This window comes from Daktulosphaira vitifoliae, unplaced genomic scaffold, assembly GCF_025091365.1.
Source record: "Daktulosphaira vitifoliae isolate Bord-2020 unplaced genomic scaffold, ASM2509136v1 Scaffold_3, whole genome shotgun sequence".
In the NCBI taxonomy this organism is placed as follows: Eukaryota; Metazoa; Arthropoda; class Insecta; order Hemiptera; family Phylloxeridae; genus Daktulosphaira; species Daktulosphaira vitifoliae.
In genome coordinates, this window is record NW_026099574.1 from 12,292,627 (window position 1) to 12,305,353 (window position 12,727).

Consider the following 12,727-nt stretch of genomic DNA (forward strand, 5'->3'; position numbering starts at 1 on the left):
TAATAAGTATTTCATTATTTTATGTAACTTCTAAGTTAAATATATGTTTAAAAATCAGGTGCCTACTAAATTCGTAGTATTTTTCTTTTATAGAAGTCTTAGAAAAAGAACTCTTGGTTGACAATTTTTTTTTTCATATAATAAGTTCTTTTATTATTTAGGTATATATGAATATGTAACAATTTAAATTACACCTTTTAGAGCATTATAATAAATAATTCTCATTTCTTCTAATGTTCATTTAATTATTTCTTGCTGTATCAAATTAATGTTGAATTATTTTTGCTAATCTTATATATATAGATGAATTAAATATTTATGATCATTTGATGGAATTCAGCCTTATATTAAGTTTACTTTATAAAACAATAAATGTAGTTTTTCTGGACAAAAAAAATTACTAGAAACAACTTGGTAAAAAAGTGAACAATTGTCAAGGATAGGCAAATTACTCAAAAAAAGTATTAAATGATAAATTCATCAAATCTAAGTATTAAGTTTTAAAAAATAAATTAAATTTACTCATTTTTACACAAAAATATTGAATTAAATAAGTCCATTAAACATAATAACAAATTAGAATTGTACAAGTGTAAATAAATAATTACCAATTACACAAAGTATTTTAATTACAATTGAAATGCCCAACCCTGGAAATCAAATGAAGTTTCGAGACTTTATTTAATTTTTTTTACTAAGTTACATTTAATTAGTTAATTGTCTTAATTAGAGTATACTTACCACCATTCAATAAATACAGTAGTTCAGTTACACTTAAACATTAACAGTGTATTTTTGAATATATATATTTAATAACAAAATTTAAAAAATATAAAGTAGAGCCTTTAATCAATATTTTTTGGATATATATTCTTGATATGAGGAAAATTGTTCAAAATATTCCATTTTATAACTTGAGATAAATTCACATAATATATGTGAAAAATATTGATACATGTCTGCTATATAATTAAATTAAATATAACTACAAATGTATTCTATGACATTTCTAAAATTTCTTTCTTAATAATTTAAATAAATATTTTTTTTTAACTGCCAAAAGTTGAAATATTTAAATTACAACTTTAAATACTCGATTTTCATCCCTATAAATTGCATAAGATCATTCTTTAACAATTTCTAAGTCATTCATTGACTTATAGAAATTAATGAGATTAACAGAAATAATTTGATGTTCAATCAATATACTAAGTTCCTAAAATGACCTATACAACTACAATAATAGGCAAGTTTTAAATTTATTTTGAACACCGAACATCTTTAAAATGTTCACATTTTCTATGTCACATCAGTAATGATATAGCACATGAAATTTGAATTACGTAAACAAAAATTTTAACTAGGTTAAAATTTTCAACCAGTAATAAAAACATAACTTTTGACTCTTTAAAAGAACTTTACAAGTTATCAGTTAAAATAATAATACATTATTCAACATATTTACATATTGAAAAAAATTTAACCTTAAAATAATACATATAGATTAAGGTAAATTAGAATTTAGGATTATAATTTAGATTAAAAAATTTAAACGTTTTTGATGTGGTATAAAGTAGATTTTAATTATATCAATAGAAAATAGTTACAACATCATTGTATTTTTACCAAACACGACAATATGTCAGGATCAAGGCACGAGGTTTACTTGGACCTTGCACGCATCTTCCTCCTTTTGCGCTTCAACCTACGCATACGCTTCTTACGCCACTTAGCCCGCATTACTAGGCTACGAAATCTATAATTAAAAAAAATAATGCAATATAAAAATTTCAAATATAGGAAATCTACGAAAATTCACATGGTCAAACTCGAAAAATCATGTAAAAATGATAATAAGTTAATAATTAAATATAAATAACATACAAGTTGTTGTGTAATAATGAATTAAAAATCCAAAGTAAAATAATTAAATGTAATTACCAAAATTTGAAACGAGGTCCGGAGAAGATACTCCAATTCAGTTCAAGAGTTTGAGAAATTGTGACCGACGCCATGAATTGACGTCGAATAATGGACGCTACGAAGACGTAGCCTAGCGAAGAAAACAGAGATCTATATTGAGGTTATGTCAGTATAATAACATATTAATTTCATGGAAAAATTATTTTCAGTGATGAGTAGATAACCAGTTATTGGTAACTTGAATGAATTTACCTCAGTATTTTAACACTGCATACTTATCTCAAATCAAATTTTGAACATCAATTAGTTCAAAAGAAATGATTCAGTTATGGTAATAAATACACGATGTCTAATTTGAATTTGTTGTATAAACATCCACATAAATTATAAATGAATCTAAATTTATAAATCATTATTTACTAAATCTAAGATAATTTTCTTACCCCTTAAAAATATTGAAAATGTTAAAGATATTTTCTTTTGTAAGAAATCAAAAAGCTTTAAATTGCGACTCTTTAATTAAGAGGCATTATGCAGTATCTAGTAAAGGAAAAATTCTAGTTGGTATGAAACTAAACTATATATAAACTTATTAGGTGCATTTTTATTCCCCTATTAAATATAATTAAAAAATTTAATTTTATTGAAAAAAATTACTTTTAAGTAAATTTTAATTATAGGTTAACAAAAATATTTGTGGTACTCTTTAAAGTATTTAGAAAGTATAAATTGTATGTATATTATACACAATAATAATATACAACTATTGATTTAAGAACTAAATTGCTAATTTATTATTTCTAATGTATAGAGTGATTATTTTATTGTAGACCACTTAATCGAAAAATTTAAATACATTTTATTTTTTATTTATTAAGTGATATATTTTTCTTAATTAATTAGTTATAAAGTGTTTATTATATTCATCCTATATAAGAGTGTTACTTTATTTTTTCAAATGGCAAAATATGTAACTAGTTCATTTAATAGATAATAAATTAAGAAAATGACTGGTCTGAAAATGTTTGTCATTTTTATACCTTGGCACAAAAAAGAATGCAACTGAAAAATAACTAGTGATAAAAAAAATAACACTCACACTTCAGCTCTTGCCATCACTATAAAATGTTAATGATATATTCTTAATTATTGACAGATTAAGGAAAATATCTAAAAAAAAATGTTTTATTTTACTTTTATTTTTTGATTAATTTAGTGATTCATGATAAATGAATCATTATGTATGTATTAAAATATGCAAAATTTAGAGAGTAAACTAAATTTTTATTTCATTAACATTTACATTTTATCCTCATATAAATAATAATATGGTTACTTTCTATAGAAATTAAAATAATTAATTTTAAAAATAAATGGTTTTGTAGGTGGTGGAACAGGGTTTACTGGACAACGTTTAAAAACATTTTTGATTGAGAATAATTATGATGTAATTATTCTTTCAAGGAATAAAAAAAATAGTGACAAAACTCTTTCTTGGGTAATATATCAAATAATTTATTAATATATAGCTTTTAATTAAAAAAATAATTTTTTCAGGATGATTTAATTGAAAAAGGTTTACCAAGTGGTACAATTGCAGTTATCAACACGGCTGGAGAACCTATAATGAACCCATTTAAAATGTGGAACGAAAATTTTAAAAAAGAATTATGGAATAGTAGAATTAATACAAATAAATTTATTGTAAATGCTATTCAACAGACTGTAGAGAAACCTAAAGCATTTATTGTATTTTCAGGGGTAGGTAAGTTTCAATTAAAGTTTATTTTATTTTTATTATGAACAATGGTATAGGATTTTTATAGAGATGTGGAAAACTTAATTACCTTTTTAATCAAAATTTTTTATTTATCATACAGTTCTTATTATTGAGAGACCTATCAACTATAACCCATTTAAAAACATTCATTTGCCACCTTAGTGCTGATGTAACTTTAACAGTTTCACATACTTATCGGTTTCCTCAGCCAGTGAGGTTGTGTCACATAGCCGGTGAAAAACCTGTCAAATCATTGTACGGTAGAACCAAACCCAAATAGCTGGAATGTAGGTTTAGGAGATTTAAGTGATTAATTAATAATAATAAAATATTTTAGTTCTATAATTTTTTTCTTTTTTACTTTGCTGGTAAGTTCATAACAAATTACTAGCATCTTTTTACTCGTTGTAGGTTTTGAACTAGTTAAATAATTTTGTTAATGAAATTAATTTAAATTATTAGTATTTCTTAGTTTTTGGTAAATTATTGTACAACCAATCATATGTTTGTAAGAAGAGAATTTTGTATAGCAGAACCCTATATTGATTATTTTTATTATTATTTAATACACCAAACAGTTAATTTATCAAATTTGTTGTTCAAATGATAAATATTTTTGTTCTTATTAATAATACACTAAACTGTCTTTTGTTAATTCTTCATAAAATATAAAATTTATTTCTCTAAAATTTGATGTGTTAATTTTGATGTTCTATTTGTTAATTAAAAAGAAACATTGCAAAAAATGCTTTTTTTACAAGTGGGTTTTTTACTAGATTTTACTACTGGGTCCAACCCTGCTAGTATATAAATTTTAAATCAATTGATATACTGTTTTTTTTTTAACCTGACCTGGTATGAATTCTACCACAAAAATAATTTTTTGCAATTAACAAAAATGTTGGTTATCAATAACTAAAATTGAAACAAAATAGTTACTATCGATAAATAATTTGACTTAAAGTATATGAAGTGGATATTATTTATTCTGTTTATTGTATTTTTTTATTTAAAAGTGTTGTTTTTTATAGGAATTTATCCACCATCCAGTACTAGTGTCTATGATGAAAATTATCATCCTATAAAAGAATTTGATTACTTCTCAAAATTAGTTATTGGCATAGAAAAAAGTGCCAAAGTAAATTTAGATTCTGTGCGATCCATTGCCATAAGATCAGGTACTACTATTGTAACATGAAACTATTCTGAATTCTAATTTATTGTTCTAAACTCACTAATAGTGTTTTATATTTTAGGAGTTATACTAGGAAAAAGTGGTGGTTTAGTAAAGCAATTGTATCCATCTTTCCTTTTTGGTCTTGGAAGTGAAATTGGAAGTGGAAAACAATACTTACCTTGGATTCATATAAATGATATTTGTCGTTTAGTTATTTTTAGTATTGAAAATAATACAATTAATGGAGTACTAAATGGTGTTGCTCCTCAGGTAAAGAAATTAAATAATTTGAAGAAATATCAGTATATATAAAAATATTAGTTGTTTATTAATAGTTGGGTAGATAGTGGGTAGATGTCATGCAATATTTTCTTTATAAATTTAAGGTGCACGCTATCTTCCTGCTGTGGACTTTATTAGGTATTAAAATGTTCTTGGTATAAATGAAAATTATTTTTCGGTAAAAAACCATATTACATAAATTATTTAAAACTTACTTAAAGATCACTTTAAATGCTGAGAGATCAAAATGTTTTATAAATTTATTATTATACTAATTAATGAAAAAGTTAGCATTAACTTTAAACTAGAAAATTAGTTTAAAATTTCTTTGGAAAAAAAACATTTTATGGTGATTTTTGTCAAACTATGGGTTTTTATAATAATAATTGATAACTTGGGGCTAATTATTTAAAATTAAAATTATATTAAAAATTTTAATTTAAATTAAAAAATATTTAACTTAAATAGCTTTAAAAAAAATTATTAAAAAATTTCGGATATATATTTCAGGGATATTGTTACCATTATCAACACTAAACACACATTGACAATAACTGAAAAATATCACATTTTGCTAGATTACATAAGTTTAATAATTTTTCAATAGGCCAATTAATTAATTTATTCTAATTTTTTTAAAATATTTCTATAGCCTCTTTTCTATTAAGTTCTTTGTACTTATGAACGTTTTTAATTAGTTTTATGATTTTAATGGAGTGATTATATGTCATTAATTATACAGCTACAAGAGATTTATCAACTTTTTAATTTTTAATGTTTCTTAATTGTTCTTTAAATCTGACCCTTATATTTCTTTTATTTGTGCTATGTAACATTTATTACAACTTTCATATTATATTTTATAACTTGAAATGTGCAACAAATAAGGAAGTAACTCACTTTTTCTTACATTTCAGGATAACGAAAATAAAAATTACTCTTCGATTACACCCTATATGTATATAAATTTTTTTAGTTTAATTCTGATTCAATTCAAATTGTCAATGTTTCTATGAAAGTTATTATAAGAAGAGTAAAACTTAAATTTAAATACCTTATAATCTCTAAATCAATTTTTTGAGTTTCTGCATTATTCATTGCGCATAGCGAACTGCCCAATTTCTCCAGTCTTCTACTTTATCCTTAGGGTTACCTAAAAAATCTCTTAAATTATTACTTTTAGAAGTTACTACAGTAATATCAAAATTCTTGAAAATTCTAACCATTTCATTTGAAATTCTCCAATAATATAAAATGAGTAATCTAATTACATTTTATTCCCCCACGCTAGTGAGTGTACTAACTGCCCTCATTTTTTCATTAAATCTTTTTCTTTGACTATTTTTGAGATTATGTTTTCGTTATACTCATTAAATCTAGCTATTTTTTTTATAACCCCCAGTTCTTTATTAAAATCTATTTATTAATTGGAATATAACTAATTTGCGAATCATACTAAAGCTGTAATTTTGTGTTGTCATTGATATATGAAAATTCATCATGAAAAAATCATAAATTTTCATAATATTTGCATTTAGATGACATTATGTAATAGTGTGAATAACATGAATATGTTGTGAGTTATAAGACAATTTAAGAAAAAATGTATTCTTTCTTAAAATTTGGTAACTTCAACAGTGTTTTTTATTATACATATTTATTTTTTATTAATATCAAAAACATTATAATTATATCAAGATATAAAAATTGTTCATTATAATTTATATTTAGTTTATAATTATTTAATAATTTATATTGTAAATATATTTGTTAATAATTACTTTAAATGATTACTATGAATGTTTTAGACAATTACCAACTCTGAATTCACCCAAAGTTTTGCTAAAGCATTGAATCGACCAGCTTTTTTTAAACTTCCTGGAATTCTATTTAATTTAGCATATGGACCAGAAAGAGCAACTATGGTTCTTGATGGTCAAAATGTTAAACCAAAGAAATCACTAGAAATGGGGTTTAAATTTGATTATGATACTATAGATAAAGCAATGAAGCAAATTGTCAATGAATAATTTAGCTCTTTAATTAACTTCACTACTATGAGTAAATTATGATAATGTTTTTTTACTAGTCTGAGATTCATTTCATTTGAATTTGTTGTGTGATTATAATACATGTAATAAATTAATACTGTAATATATTATTTTTATTTACATTTGTTTATTTTATTTTATTTATATATATATATATATATAAAAACAATAATTATCAGTCGTTATTGAAATGTTAAAAATACTTTAAATGTCATAAGCATTCTAATTTCATATCTTCAAGATTAAGTACTAATATTTTATCTGAATGTTAATTAAAACTGTAAATTCTCATAGCATTAATACTTACTTTTAGACTAGAGCGTTAAATTTAAAACAATTTATTAATCATTTGTCTATAAAACAATTTTTTTTCTAAGTACAGTTAATTTTTTTTTTTATAATTTAATATACATTAAAACTATAATTTACAATTTTTCAATGAAACGAAAACAAACATACTTATTATATACATATAAGATAAACCATATTATAAATAATAATTTTAAATATTTACAAATAAATTATAACAAATTAATAATAGTTAGGTGGTTTAATATGGCAATTAATAATTCGATTTGAATTGAATTAATGTTGAGTATAATTAAATAATTTATAGAGCTTCATCACCAGTTTGGTAAAGTTCAGATTGTCCATTTCTATGAGTAAGTGGTTGTTTTTCTGGAGCATTTGATGGTCGATTTCGTTTAAAGAAACCACACTAAAATAAAACATTTTTTTTTATTAATAACAGTTTATCTAGTACTCTAGATTTATTAATTTAAAGCAAAATGGTCGTATACAATTATTTATTAAACTAAATAAGCCATTTAAAGTATATGAAATAAACTTGCCTTATAAAGCAGGAACACTAATAACAACAATATTGCAGTTCCAACAACGGCTGCTAAAACAACAATCCACAATGGGATAATTTCTGGTTTGCCACCGAGATCAATCGGAATGACATTAGTGAACACTTCATGGCTTCTAACCTGGGCTAATTTATTATCTGGTTTCCCTATGTATGGAAGTTTAGTGACTTGTGATGATATCTTTGAACTCAATTTTACTTGTCTATTAGGCGCTACCTTTAAAACAGCCGAAAAAAAGATTTAATGTAAATAATAAAAAAATATAATTTTAATTTATTTACTTTTTTTAAGGTACTAATCCAAGCTCTAGATCTAAACGATAACCAAACCTCTTGATCTTTCGATAATGGGCCAATAGTACATTTGACCGTCACACATTTAGTTGGTCCACATTTCTTTGCTTTTTCTACATTTCTTTTGAACTTTGTATACAATTTAAATTTTCCTTCTACATCTTGTCCATTATTATTTGTTGGTTTTCTATAATTTTGTGGATAATAATTTTGGGCTTCGTACACTTGAGTCGATGTGTCTTTTGATGTCAACGAATGCCAATCATCTACGTTATTTACTTTATACAGTTTGCCATCAACGGTTCTATACCTTTGAACAGTCTCACTTTCGTCTATTTTTGATTGTTTAAATCCACTGTTTTGATGTTCATTAACGCCACTTAAAGTCAACGATAAATCGCTGTCATCTCCTGGTATGCTAGTAACTACGTTGGAAAAACTGTTACCATTATTAATCTTTCTTAAAGCATCGTTATAATCTAAGACTCCATTCTCAACACGAACTAAACTGCCATTTCTTATGTGACCATCATTATTAGTTCTCCATTGATCTTTTATGTAAGTCCTTGACGGTAATGAAGCACTGTCCCATGTGGTGTTAATAATATGACTTTTCTCTGTTTCCTGGAAGCTCGAATAATTATTTCTACCACCTACTCCCCAGCGACTGCCTTCGTTCCAATTACCTTGAGAAGCGCTAGAAGAAGCCTCCCAATTTTTACCAGCTGACACCTCTTTATTGTAACTATTTTGGTTTGCACTTGCCCGATTCGATCCTATATTAGCTGAATTTAAGCTTGACCTTGATGTTTCCCAAGTCTTGCTGTCAGTCAGTCCTTGATTATAACCACCTAACGAGCCATGTAATTGTGTTCCTGATTCAAAGCGAGATGATGAAGATCCAGACGCCAAAGATCCCGATGATTCATCAAAATGTGCCTCTCCATAAGCCCCATATACTTGTGAATTACCGTTTACTTTGCCACTGGATGAAAAACGCGATACTTCGCTGCTACTACTCTGTGATGCACCAGGTTGCGAACTAAAACCGCTTTGTTGTAAGGTTTGTGTATTAACAGAAGCACCACTAGATTCGTGTGAATTTCGGCCAAAATCAAGGGTCGGGCTACCCGCATTAAAACTAGAACCTCGATTTACATTAACTGTAGAACTTCCACTAATCTTTTGACCTTCAACATGCGTTACACCACCTTGTGATTCTAAATTATGGAACCTAGTGTTTTGTACATAAGATCCTTCGCCATTTTCAGCTTCTGCTGCTTCTTCGTCTTTTTTTTGTAACTCAACCAAACGTTTCCTTTCTTCTTCGGTTAATTCTGAAAATGATTTTACTATAATGGAGTCTGAGCTCGAAATAGAATTTGAACTTGAACCGAAAACTGTGCTTGAACTTGAACTAGAACTTTGACCTGTGTAAGTAGTAGTACCAGGTGCTCCACTAGATATTAAACCACTTGATTCAAAGTAAGATTTTCTCATACGATCGACCTATTGCAAACCACAATTTACTTACAAAACGTTTTCAAAAAAATGAAGAATACAATAAAAATTGTATAATACTAACACTAATTTTTAACGGATTAATTGGTTCCATGGCTTGACATTTTACTGGGCCTATTGTTTCTGGCATTTCCAAAAGATACAACAATGGTTCACCTAAAAACATAACTATTGTTAATAAATAAACATAAATTATTATAAGTGTATGTAAGTTTTAATTAAATATTGAAAGATTTTTTTATGTAGTCTACGAGCTAGAAATTGTATTTTTCGGCATCGGATATTTAAATACATAATTATATTATAATTTTTTAAAGAAATAAAAAATTTATTTTTGCAATCAATTCAACGTAAATTACCATTTAATGTATATAATGGCCAATCAATATAAGCCTCAGCTTCTAGTATATCTGAAGGTCCTTTGTTCCGAATTCCGTATAAGTGGACTACTTGTGGTCCAATTTGTTTTTCTTCTTTTATGTCTATAACATCTTCTGATGTAGTATTGTAATGAACATCTTCAGGTTTTGAAGTTCCTTCAATTATCAAATCAGTCTCTACCCAAAGGGGCACGCCCAAATGGATTGCGTTGTCAGACATAGATATGGAATTTTCTGGATTAGTACTGTTAACAGCAATGAAGAAATCATACCTGGCTTTACCCTCAGCTGTCTGATACGGTTCCAAAATAACTCTAAATTGGACCTTAAATCACATAAAATTAAATGAGTAAATATTTGAGTAATATCTAAGATATGGATAAAACGAATAATTGAATTATTCATAGTTATTCGAGAAAGTACATCATAAATATTTGTTTTTATGTGAATAATTTTTTAGTTACTAACATATCTCGATCGTGGTAGTGGATTTCCGATATCGCACAACAACGTATGATTTGTCGAAACTGACGGGGCTGAACATTGAACAGGTATATCATTGTCATTGTCACTCATCCTTTCTACCTTAACGTAATTTATACCTTGAGGTATGGTCATATGATACGTAGTCTCAAACGAATCTTCGCCTTCATTTTGAACTATCACATCAATTTTTATTTTCTCAGTAGACCCAAGTAAAAAGGTCTCCACGTTACTATAAAAATCAAATTTTTAATAATAAAAAAAACATTATAGTTAAAAATTTTATTTCTTACGATTTAGCTATTAAACGAAGATCAGGTATACAAATATTATCATCTCCACAATTCTTTTGTATCATAATAGAATCTCTAGAAACAGCGTAAAGCTCATTTTCGAGATCTAAAACTGGCGGTAGGGTTGTAGTGAACTTTCTAGTATCTTCAATAATTCTATATCTCAATTCAGCTTCTAATGGTGTTAGCTTATCTCTTATATTATTCTGCAATGAAAAAAAAAATGTAAAAAATTCAAACTACTTATTCGATATTTATATTTACCTTTAAGAATACTAAAACTTTAGGGCATTCAATCGTGTTTTTATTCAAAGTCAAACTACGATTGTACATAAAAATGCTTTCTTCGCCATTCACAAACATTCTTGGTGCTTTTGATTTTTTTGAATCCAAAATAATTTGATATTCGATGTCTAGTAAAATCAAATAAGAAGTTAGATTTTATTCTAATTCAAAATCTTGTTGAAAGTATTATTTATTGTTCTCACTCAATTGTTCATCTACTCCTAATCCAGTGTACTTTAAACAAGATTTTAAGTAAAGGCAAGGTACCGAACTTCCATCTTTAGTCAAACAACCTCTATCTTCCAATGAAATTTGTTTTGAGGGAGATTGAAATTCGATCGTATTGGACATTTGAACTACTGGTCGTGATTTCATATAGAATACTGTATCTGATTCATAAGCACCGATTATCAAGTCGGGATACTCATTGTTATCCAAGTCCATACCACCGGCTAAAGAAAACCCGAATGTAGACACAGTTCGTCCGTAATATACGTCTTCAGATTTGATCACTTGCGAATACTTTTCTCGAACACCATTTCTAGTTCCATGGTAAATATATACTGCACCAAGTTCATTGAGACCATCATATGGAGCCCCGACAGCAAAATCTGTAATATTAAGTAAAATTGTTACTTATAATGTGAAACATCTTATAATTAAAAGTTCTTAAAGTCAGTTTAAGCTCTTTTTTTTATAAAATAATTTATTTGTTTGTTTTAATAAATCATAATAGATATTTGTTTTTTTTAAAAAATTACTTACCACCGTAGCCATCTCTATTGATGTCTCCTAACGTTGTAAGAGCCAATCCAAAACGTGATTTTGAGTTAATACCCATTCTGGTATTTCTTTCATAGAATCTGTAACCCTATTAGTAAAAATTATATTTATAAAATCACTAACGTAAAAAGATCATAAATAATCAATTTAAACTATTGTTAATACAACGTAAATAAGTATTTAAAGTCAAAACTTAGTTTAAGCGAGTCATTGTTTTTACTTCATGTAAAGTGTCTAAAGGAAGTTTATTGTTTGAAGTTTACATGAATCCGTTTATAAGGGAAAGAAAAAAAAATTATTTAAATAAATTATAAAATGAGAACATTTTGTGTGGGTTGAGTTGTGACCTAAGTAAATAGTTATTTATTTTTTTTTACCTCACGCTTTAAGTACACGTACACTCGGCCAGTTTCATAGGACCCGTCGTTTTTCATATATTCACTGTACAGTGGAGCTCCAACAATAATGTCATCACCACCATCACCATCTACGTCGGATACACAAATAGAGTAACCAAAGTAAGAACCCATCTGATCGCCAGTGATGTTATAGAGATTGGTTAGGTTTGTATTATATAGAACAACCTAAATAAATAATAAATTGT

The 12,727-nt window shown here is 26.3% G+C and overlaps 2 protein-coding genes and 1 long non-coding RNA gene across 5 annotated transcripts in view; 1 reads left to right on the plus strand and 2 right to left on the minus strand.

Moving 5' to 3' along the window:
• Positions 1-1,555: 1,555 nt before the first annotated feature.
• LOC126903166 (uncharacterized) lies at positions 1,556-2,165 on the minus strand. Its single transcript, XR_007703436.1, has 2 exons — positions 1,942-2,165; positions 1,556-1,756 (listed from the first exon to the last, which is right to left on the minus strand). It is a non-coding gene; the product is annotated as an uncharacterized LOC126903166 (long non-coding RNA).
• Positions 2,166-2,260: 95 nt separating this feature from the next.
• Positions 2,261-7,335, plus strand: LOC126903164 (epimerase family protein SDR39U1-like). Of its 2 annotated transcripts, none has more exons than XM_050681181.1 (6): positions 2,261-2,487; positions 3,309-3,421; positions 3,481-3,688; positions 4,735-4,881; positions 4,960-5,150; positions 6,971-7,335. In XM_050681181.1, exons 1-6 carry the CDS (start codon positions 2,385-2,387, stop codon positions 7,190-7,192), a joined length of 984 nt encoding a protein of 327 aa, XP_050537138.1. In that variant the 5' UTR covers positions 2,261-2,384; the 3' UTR covers positions 7,193-7,335. The 2 variants fall into 2 exon arrangements, with proteins under 2 accessions (XP_050537138.1, XP_050537139.1); XM_050681182.1 differs by lacking the exon at positions 2,261-2,487 and adding an exon at positions 3,066-3,164.
• LOC126903162 (integrin alpha-PS2) overlaps positions 7,309-12,727 on the minus strand; it is a 40,655-nt gene continuing 35,236 nt past the window's right edge. For both annotated transcript variants that reach the window (XM_050681180.1, XM_050681179.1), the window contains 11 exons: positions 12,501-12,707; positions 12,106-12,211; positions 11,544-11,951; positions 11,320-11,468; positions 11,056-11,261; positions 10,748-10,994; positions 10,259-10,604; positions 9,964-10,055; positions 8,367-9,887; positions 8,065-8,301; positions 7,309-7,931 (listed from right to left, as the gene is read on the minus strand). In XM_050681180.1, the coding sequence (XP_050537137.1) occupies positions 7,824-7,931; positions 8,065-8,301; positions 8,367-9,887; positions 9,964-10,055; positions 10,259-10,604; positions 10,748-10,994; positions 11,056-11,261; positions 11,320-11,468; positions 11,544-11,951; positions 12,106-12,211; positions 12,501-12,707 (3,627 nt within the window). In that variant the 3' untranslated portion in view covers positions 7,309-7,823. The remainder of the gene's footprint in view (positions 7,932-8,064; positions 8,302-8,366; positions 9,888-9,963; positions 10,056-10,258; positions 10,605-10,747; positions 10,995-11,055; positions 11,262-11,319; positions 11,469-11,543; positions 11,952-12,105; positions 12,212-12,500; positions 12,708-12,727) is intronic.